The sequence below is a fragment of the Mizuhopecten yessoensis genome, unplaced genomic scaffold, assembly GCF_002113885.1.
Source record: "Mizuhopecten yessoensis strain PY_sf001 unplaced genomic scaffold, ASM211388v2 scaffold4513, whole genome shotgun sequence".
NCBI classification, from domain to species: Eukaryota; Metazoa; Mollusca; class Bivalvia; order Pectinida; family Pectinidae; genus Mizuhopecten; species Mizuhopecten yessoensis.
In genome coordinates this window covers 126,167-136,014 of record NW_018405584.1, presented here as the reverse complement: position 1 = coordinate 136,014, position 9,848 = coordinate 126,167, and the positions used below count along the sequence as shown (strand labels likewise).

General features: G+C 34.7%; 1 protein-coding gene across 5 annotated transcripts in view; it reads left to right on the top strand.

The window, feature by feature from the left end:
• LOC110449179 (ral GTPase-activating protein subunit alpha-1-like) overlaps positions 1-7,812 on the top strand; it is a 73,664-nt gene extending 65,852 nt beyond the window's left edge. For 4 of the 5 annotated variants that reach the window (XM_021495872.1, XM_021495871.1, XM_021495870.1 and 1 more), the window contains one exon: positions 6,265-7,812. In XM_021495872.1, the coding sequence (XP_021351547.1) occupies positions 6,265-6,413 (149 nt within the window). In that variant the 3' untranslated portion in view covers positions 6,414-7,812. Of the gene's footprint in view, positions 1-1,183; positions 1,216-6,264 lie in introns of all 5 variants that reach the window. The other variant, XM_021495873.1, reaches the window with a different exon arrangement.
• Positions 7,813-9,848: the final 2,036 nt, after the last annotated feature.

The window sequence follows — 9,848 nt, the reverse complement described above, 5'->3', positions numbered from 1 at the left end:
TTTGAGCCAGCCCTACCCCCAAGGGCTGTAGGGTGGGGCTCAAAGGAGTCAGTGTGCTAAAATTTCTTCATTTTCCTTGTTTAGAATCAGAGGTGCTAGTTTCAAATACCTTTTAGTCTGAAATCTGTATGCTAGATATTGAGTAAGGTGGTTTTATTGTTTTTTGTCACTTTGAATAATATTTCTGTTCATGTTAAAAACAAAATCAACTCTCTGTATAAATATATCAGGTGACCGTTAAGGCCCATGGGCCTCTTGTTCTCAAATATCCCCTAGTAGTCTGCTAAAACTGGCCATAATCGCAGGCTCAAAAATTCTAATCAACAGGCAACCGATCAGAATATTTTAGCCTGCAATTATGGTCAGTTTTTAGCGAACTAATCCATTAGGTGCTACATGTATGTGTGTGGTAATATTTGTGGTATTTTTCACTTAAACCCAAATTACAAGGCCAGCCATTCCTTTAGTCAAACAGTTATCTTTCCCAGTGTTGAGGATGTCAGTTTCAACTACTCTACCAAACAGATGCTTAAAAACTAAATAAAATGTTTGCAAAAGTGATGCAATGCTTTTCCTTAACAGTTCACCTCTTGTCAAATTTTGGTAGTGGGTGGGGGAAAAAAGTCCATTTGGGGTTTTTTCGCAATAGAAATTGATATGATGTTGTATTTTGAAGGAATCTAAATTTGTCTATTGTTTTGATTGTCAAGTACATAATATTATTTTCTTATTTATAATAATTTCCATGTAAAGCCACGCAAAATGTGCAAATCCACCAGTAAGTTATACCTTTTGTCTCCTGTTCTAACAAAATGTTAAAAACAATATTATTAATCTTCCTATTGTGCAAAGTCGTCAACTTAGTAATACCAATTGTGTTCTAACTTCAAATCACAGTGTAAAGATTATTATTTTCCCATCATGTTCAAAGTTGACAACTTGGTTAATGCCATTTGTCTTGTGTTCTAACTAAACACATGTGGATTGTCTCCCTTGAATTGTCTCCCTTCACCAGTGAGATCTGAATATGTGTCCTATTATCCTTGTATTGAGAGTGAAACAGTACAATTTGTGTCGTGATTGGAGTTGAAATCTCCGTTAATTTTTAACTGTGATCCTCATGTTCAACATTGTAATACAATTTGTGTCGGACAATAATCTGTCTCGTTTTATTGTTGTCTAGTCTATAACTGATCCACGGAGGCAGGTGGTCTGGTAAGTCATTCACCATCTGTGTTGTCAACGTGTAGTCTCCTGTTGGCTCGTAGAATGTTTAGTTCATAACAATTCAAAATGACACATTTTAGATATATCTTGGAACCATAAATATTATCATCTTTTTAATCATATATCATTAAGGCACATTATTGTCATCATCTTTTTGAAAGAAAATCATCATTTTCATGTTTAAATTGTTTACAGTCTTCATCATCAATATCATTATCTTAACAAATTATTTGATAGAAAAATGAATATTCATGTTCTCATTTACAGAATTTTCATTTACATTACAATTTGTCATTTTGAACGTTTTTTTTCCTAACATATTTCAGTTTGTTTATGTTATATTTTTGTTGTACAATTACAATCAGGCATGTGTTTATGCATGTTATGATTTATTTTCCATTGAAGTTTTGATTTAGTTTCTGCTGATTGTGTTTTTAGTTACTGCTGAATGGTTTTTTTTGGTTCTTTCTTGGTTCATGTCACAATATTTTGATGTTTTAAGTTTTTGAATTTGAAACATTTTGCACATGTGTTTTACTGAACCATTCGTAATTATGTACAATATATGTTTACCCCCACACTTGTAATACGTCTGTAACTAAACAAAGGAGATAAAAGGAGATACATTTTTGTCATAAAAAAATAAAAGATTTTTATTTCATTATGAACAAAAGTCTATTTCTAATTGATTTCACTGTGAGGCAGTCTGTGTTTTATATTTGACATTTTGATGTCAAATATTAAAACAACTTTTGAAATTTGAATATCAGATATTCCTCTGGTGTGAAAAAAACAAAAAAAATCTAATAGGGGACATGATGTTATGACAGTTTTCTGTATCAAATCAACCTTATTTGACATATATTTTATTACACAATTTCAAAACTAGAAATCCAGATGATTTTTTTTGTAAGTTAATTTATGAAATTTAGACAATCAAATACTTGAGACAGAAGAATAACTTTTTATTATAAGAAATACTTGAATGTTATAATTAATTATTGAAAAAGAAGATGGAGTTCTCTCTAGGTTACTGGCGAGGTCGGTGTTGAGGTTTCCGTTGCGATAAGAGGAATTGACCTGGATTCCCTTTGTTGGCCACTTATAAAAGTTGGTATGCAAATTATCAAAGACAATTTATGCAACAGCGTGCATCTTTTGCACGTCCTTCTGAGTGAATGGTTGGCCTGTTACGCATGGTGCCTTTTACTATGGCTGTATTTACAACAATCTCAGACATTGATATTGCTCGTACATCTGTCTGATGTAGAAATGTAGCTGAAGAAAACAATGAAAAAGACATGTAGCTTTGTATACAATAGCTCATTGTTCTGTGTATATAGTAAAATTGTGACTCATTAGGGGAAATTTGCATTAAAATAAGTTTCTGAAAGGCATAAGATTTCCTCTCTGCAGCTGTCAAGTCACACAGTCAGTTGGTATACTTGCACAGACCAATGAGCTTTTGTATATTCGATGCTGAAGTGAACAAAGCATGGTTGTTAACTCATTCACCCCTAAAATTTTATAATGAACTACTCCAACCTTTGAATTGGAAGAGTTCAAATGTGTCTTCAGGGGTGAATGAGTTAATCAATCCTTTTAACTCATTCACCCATGAAGACACATTTGAACTCTTCCAAAACAAAGGTTAGAATAGTTCATCATGAAACTTCAGGGGTGAATGAGTTAATATGTTATGTTTTCATCAGCAGCAAAAAAAACAATATAAAAACAAACTAGGTACTATGGTTAATAATAAATCGAAAAGGTTTGGTTGTTGTATATTTTGTTGAGCTTATGAAGACTTTGACCATTTTGGTTACAGGCCAGAATTAAGGAAATGACTTTCTAGAAATTGAAAAAATGCATTACTTGAACTGTCTGTTCACATTTCAAGACCTGAAGGTATCAAACTCAAATATTTTGACAACCTAAAAGGCTTTCACAAAAACATAGATTGGAAATTTTTTGATTGATTGAATAAGTCAATAAAACCAATATGCATACGAAATAACTGCTGCTTTTATGTGATGTGTTAATCGGAAAGTCCCTTACTGCCCTTATGTGTTAGTATCATCGAGCACACCATGAGGAGGAGGCAGAGTTCAATTGTTACTATTGTGCATGTTTTGATTCTAATATATACAAGTTACCCGTCACTAAGCTTGTCATCCTAAATGTGCCTGTTTGCTTTTTTATTATAATCGCAATATGGATACAAGTATATACAGTGTTATGTTTGACCAAAAAAATATTGAAACATTAAACATTTTCTAGCTGCCATTGAAGAGCCTTGAACCTTTGCTTAGATGCCAAATTGGTGTGTAGTTCTTCAGAATTTGTCTGCTTCATATGTTTTGGAGTCAGAATTCCAGGGTGGGAAAATGAATGATTCTGTCGTATTAACAAGATGATTTGATTTCCAATAACTCTTTTCAGTTGGAAATTTCGATATTTTCTGGAATTCCTTGGGAGAATTATGAAGAATTATATGGCTAAAAGAGGTAACCTGCAACCAAAAAGTCTGTGTATTAAAAAGATGAAAAAAGGTGCTCCAACTTTCTTTTTTAAATCAAAAGAAAATATAATGGTCTTATGCTTGTTTTGAAATCAGAAAATTTGAAAGAACTACAAATGAATTTGTTACAGCCTTTTTAAGAAGAGTTTTATTAATTGATGAACAGATTTAATCGTCTGCTGAAACAAATCTCACATGGACATACCAGTAATCACGAGTTGGCAAATGAGTCTGACTCAGGACTTTGCTTGTCAAATCCATGGTGAAGATTAGTCTTGTTTAGGATAAAAGAGATGGTCAAGTTGACTTGTTTCTTCTAAATGAATGACAAATGCTATAATCGACATCATTTATATACAAACTTTGATACCAGGATGATGTATATCCTGATATCAAAAACTGGTTTACCAAATTTGGGGAGGTGCGGTAGTCTAGTGGTAGGACGCCGGGCCCTTGACAGAAGGGTTGCGGGTTCGAGTCGCTGCACAGTGTTGTATCCTTGAGCAAGATACTTAACTCTGCTTGTTCCAGTCTACTCAGCTATAAATGAATATGTGGTTGGGAAGTGCTAGAATTGTTGAATGCTAGCTGTGAGCTCCGAAATGGCAGCATCGGCTGTATGTTCCCCAGGGAGCTGAACAGATGTTGGCTGGTTGCAAAGTCCTTATAACCACGGATAATAATTTGTAAACCGCTTTGAGACGACCTGCGATCTAGGTTGTGATAAAGCGGTATATAGGAACCTTGATTATTATTATTATTATTATTATTTATGTATGCTGGACTTGTCTTTCACAAGCTGACCACCCACTTGTTGACCAGTAGTGTTGACAGCATGGGGACTATGTTTATAACTTTGAATGAATTTGATGTCTAAATCATACATAAAACAAATGTGCATGTTCATAAATTGGTTTTCTTATAAGAAGTTTATTTACTGGACAATGTTATGTTTGAATGGAGCTCAGTTCTGGCTCAAACCATCAAGAGCCTCTTTAAAAGCTCATCTTCTTCTTCTTTAGAACTAATTGGCATGAAGCCATGGTGAATAGTTTGTGAAGTGCTACCATTTGAATATATAAATTTACATGTATGCAACTTTTTACCTTTTTTCAGCATCTCAACTTCTAAAAACTTGTTACTCTTTATATTTAATGAGAATCTTTTATATGCTATCTTGTACAAATGTATCTTTCAGATTTTAATTCCTAGGTTTTTAAGTTTATAAGGAACAAATACAGATAGTATATTTTCTATTTTAAAAGTTAAAAAAATTGCAAATAAATATGTATGTATGGTGATTTACTGCATAAGCAAATGTTTAGAAAATTCTCACAGAATGTGTTTTTCAGAAAAATATATAGTTAGCAAAGTTTATGAAAATATATATTTTACTACATAGTGGTTACAGTCTGTCTTCAGGTAAGGAGGCCATTGTGTGAAATGTCGCATTGTAATCAAATGTGGCATTGATGTCCTATAGTATTGTTTGTAGTTCAGAATTGGGTGAGTTCACAGGCCTTTTGTTCTGGTTATTGGTACTTGTGGTTACTTCAATATGGTAAATGATGCTTCAAGTTAGTTACACTACATAACCTGACTTGATGTACCCGCCATTGTTGTGTCAGGGGAGGTAACTCAGGACAGGTTCTGCTGTATTTCTAGATTGGTGCAGGACTAAGTTTATAATGAGGCACTAGTCCCTTGCTTATCTTTGCATCTAAGGTTTTTATCCTGATCCAGGTAAAGTGGTGCTGGGAAACAAAATATTTGGGTGCTTATTTCCCCCTTAGGTACATCTGAACAAAATTCGGGATCTGGGGATTTGTATAACCAACCCGCCAAACACAACCCTAGATCTAGGTTATACCTTGATCTTGGTTTTTGTGTATATGCCATCCCTTCCCTCCAAACAACCCTTGATCTAGGTTCTACTTTGATCTAAGTTCTACTTTGATCTAAGTTTTGTAGATACATTTCCCCATGCTGCTGGAGATTTCCTAATAGGTGAAAATTTGCTTTTATAATTATTCAATACAGTGTATGACTAAATGGCTATCCTGATGCAGATTTCTCTGAATGTCATAATATGTTTTGATAATAAATTAACCCAGAAAAAATGTCTGTACTACTGATAAGTTCCAATATTTTGTGGTTGATAAAAGTGTATTTAATGACAGCAAGTATACCTTTCATTGTTGTAATATACCAGTATCTGTTTCAATCACATTCATTTCCCTAGAACTAGTACAAGGGTTGTCTTAGAATGCTTGGATTGAGGGTCAGATGACAGTAATTTAGAAAATCAAAATAAATATCTTGTTAACTTTAATCTCCAAATCACCATCTTCCTTTACATTGTTTTTGGAATAATTAATTATTCAGTGCATTTAACACCAAACAGTGTCATGTATTAACAGTCCGAATGTTTTTTTTCTCACTTTTTTTTTTTTTTTTTTAAATACATGAGTGGATTTAATGGTTAAATAATTGTCAGTATTTCTATGTACCAACAGGTAGTGACTCGGGAATGTTCGAAAACAACATGATTGCTCGGACAGCCCGGCGGCTGTCTCTGAAAGGTCGGAAGTCCTCTTCGTCCAAATCATCGAGTGTGACTACACCACCGGAGAGCCCAAATATGCCGAAGAACAAGAAACAGTGACGTCTGGAGACCTTAGGAATACTCTTCTACTTCTGTGATAGCTATCTTATTTATTATTATTGTGTGACTGGTCAGTATTTGACCACTGGGACCTAGTGGTCATTCTTTAAAGACTGACTGGTCAAGTTCTCGACCAATGGAACATATACAGTGGTCACCATGTAACAGATTGGTCATTCAATGGAGCTTGGTAATGTGATTGGTCGGTTTGTGGCATTTTACAAATTCTGGTTCTAAGGACCAGTAAACAATGATATTCATATGTCGATTTTTAATCAATTTTGTGAGCAGTAATAATGAATTGTTACACATTAATATATTTAGTGGATATTTAGCTTAACATGTTCCTGTGTATTGAGTCATTCACGCAAATGTCGACTGTATAATTAAAATACAGGCAAGAGACCACCATTATTACAGGTTGATTATGTCCTGGATACAGGCTGTATTTACAAAGAGACACAATCAATTATATACATCCCGTATTTTACATATGACATAGCATTAGTGAAGATATTGCAAACTGTAGACTGTAGGTTTTAATTGTTGATTGACACAGTAATACTGTATGTTACAATTGCCAACATATCAGAATCTGGACCGTTGTCAACATATAAGAATCTGGACCATTGTCAACATATAAGAATCTGGACCGTTGTCAACATATCAGAATCTGGACCGTTGTCAACATATAAGAATCTGGACCGTTGTCAACATATAAGAATCTGGACCATTGTCAACAGATCAGAATCTGGACCGTTGTCAACATATCAGAATCTGGACCGTTGTCAACAGATCAGAATCTGGACAGTTGTCAACATAACAGAATCTGGACCGTTGTCAACATATCATAATCTGGACCGTTGTCAACATAACAGAATCTGGACTGTTGTCAACATATCAGGTTCTGGACTGTTGTCAACATATCAGGATCTGGACTGTTGTCAACATATCTGGATCTGGACTGTTGTCAACATATCAGGTTCTGGACCGTTGTCAACATATCAGGTTCTGGACTGTTGTCAACATATCAGGATCTGTACTGTTGTCAACATATCAGGTTCTGGACCGTTGTCAACATATCAGGTTCTGGACTGTTGTCAACATATTAGAATCTGGACTGTTGTCAACATATCAGAATCTGGACCCTTGTCAACATATTAGAATCTGGACTGTTGTCAACATATCAGTTTCTGGACTATTGTCAACATATTAGAATCTGGACTGTTGTCAACATATCGGGTTCTGGACTGTTGTCAACATATTAGAATCTGGACTTTTGTCAACATATCAGAATCTGGACCCTTGTCAACATATTAGAATCTGGACTGTTGTCAACATATCGGGTTCTGGACTGTTGTCAACATATTAGAATCTGGACTGTTGTCAACATATCAGAATCTGGCCCCTTGTCAACATATTAGAATCTGGACTGTTGTCAACATATCGGGTTCTGGACTGTTGTCAACATATTAGAATCTGGACTTTTGTCAACATATCAGGGTCTGGACTGTTGTCAACATATTAGAATCTGGACTTTTGTCAACATATCAGGATCTGGACTGTTGTCAACATATTAGAATCTGGACTTTTGTCAACATATCAGAATCTGGACCCTTGTCAACATATTAGAATCTGGACTGTTGTCAACATATCGGGTTCTGGACTGTTGTCAACATATTAGAATCTGGACTTTTGTCAACATATCAGGATCTGGACTGTTGTCAACATGCGAGATTCTCGACTGGTGTCTACACCAGTGCTACCAGTATTGTGCCTCTGAAGTGTAAGGGAGATCAGTCTGTTTACCTGGTATTGTTGGTGAAATCAAAGTGCTGTGACTTGGGCTGTTATACTGTAACCATGTAGGTACACAACAGCCAGCATCCCACCCTTGTTGTACTAGAACTGTCAAGCTGATATTCGCTTTGTTGGTCAATTGTTTTCAAAATGTGGCATCTGATGTAATTCATGAGGCAAAAAATGAACAGAACGACAACTGCTAGATTAATCAAATATCACAATAGGTGAACTCAGATCTGTATCTGATTGGTAGATAAATGTCACATGACGATAACCTTTTGTTTAACTAGATCATTATACTACTTAATGGGCATTTCGTTATAAATATCCTATTAGAAATCTATACAATGTATCTAAACAATGGGAAAAGAATTTTGTTTTGAATATATTAAAAAAACAATGATATTGGTAGTTTTTGCCAATTTTCATGAATTTATTTTGCCATTTGTAAAGCATATGAAATCATTCTGTGTACTGTAGTGTGATCTTAGTGCTGGGACGATTGCTCATTGAGTCATGATTAAGAATTGAAATAGCTGGTAATAAATGTATCTTCACTCAATATCTGTGTATCATGGTGTATTACATTTTCACAAACATTAATTAACCTTAAAGAGGTTCTGAAATGGCAGCAATGCTTTCCAATTTAAACATTTTGTAACTGCATAATTTCCACAAGTGAACAACCTTTTGTGAAACGGGCTCCTGTAAAAGTATCAACGTAAAATCTTATACACCATTGTACCAGCAGCCTTAAATCCACCACCACTAGAAAGGACGATGGTAAATAAGTTTTACAATGTGTGAAACCCAATCTACTTTTTAACGATTATAAATTGGGGTCGCTTAGATCCTCATGTTAAGTCATTCACCCCTGAAATTTTATAATGAACTATTCCAAGCTTTGAATTGGAAGAGTTCAAATGTGTCTTCAGGGGTGAATGAGTTCATGTTATAGGAAACATATTTATGTTAGCAACACATACCAGTAAACATGAATGCTTTAAGTGTATCGTTCCAGCTCTGTCACGATCATGACTACGAGTCATCTATCATCACATCGTAGGTTGTGCCAAAGGAGATTGTCAGAGGTCAGAAATTCTCATCGAATGCTGAGTATATGTATTACGCTTTGAATGTTTTAAATGCCCAGTAATGTTCACATCTTTGATACTTCATTAGTCAAGTTATTCATAGGTGAGTGATACAGGTCGATTAGACCTTTTGTTTGATGACAACTGAAGTTTCTCAGGTATTATTAATGTAAGGTTGGTGAAGCTGGAACATTTAATGTGGTTTATAAAGGTCATGTCATTGTTGACGAAAAAAATGTTCCTGAAATGTAACAGTACCGGTACATGTATTTAATCCACAATGCATGCCTGTTGTCATTGTAAGGTGATTCAGATGGCGGAACAAACTGAATATTACCTTTACTAAAAATGTCAATTTCAAACTTTTAGTTTATCTGTGAAGAGATCAAAGCTACGTCACCTTTTTATTTGAATATGTTATCATGTTGGAGACAAGTGCCATGTATGTGTGACGTTACTATCAAAACTTGTACAATTTCCTAGCGTTAATGAGATTGAAAGACGTGTTCTACTGTACTGTTAGATGCATTAGTCATTT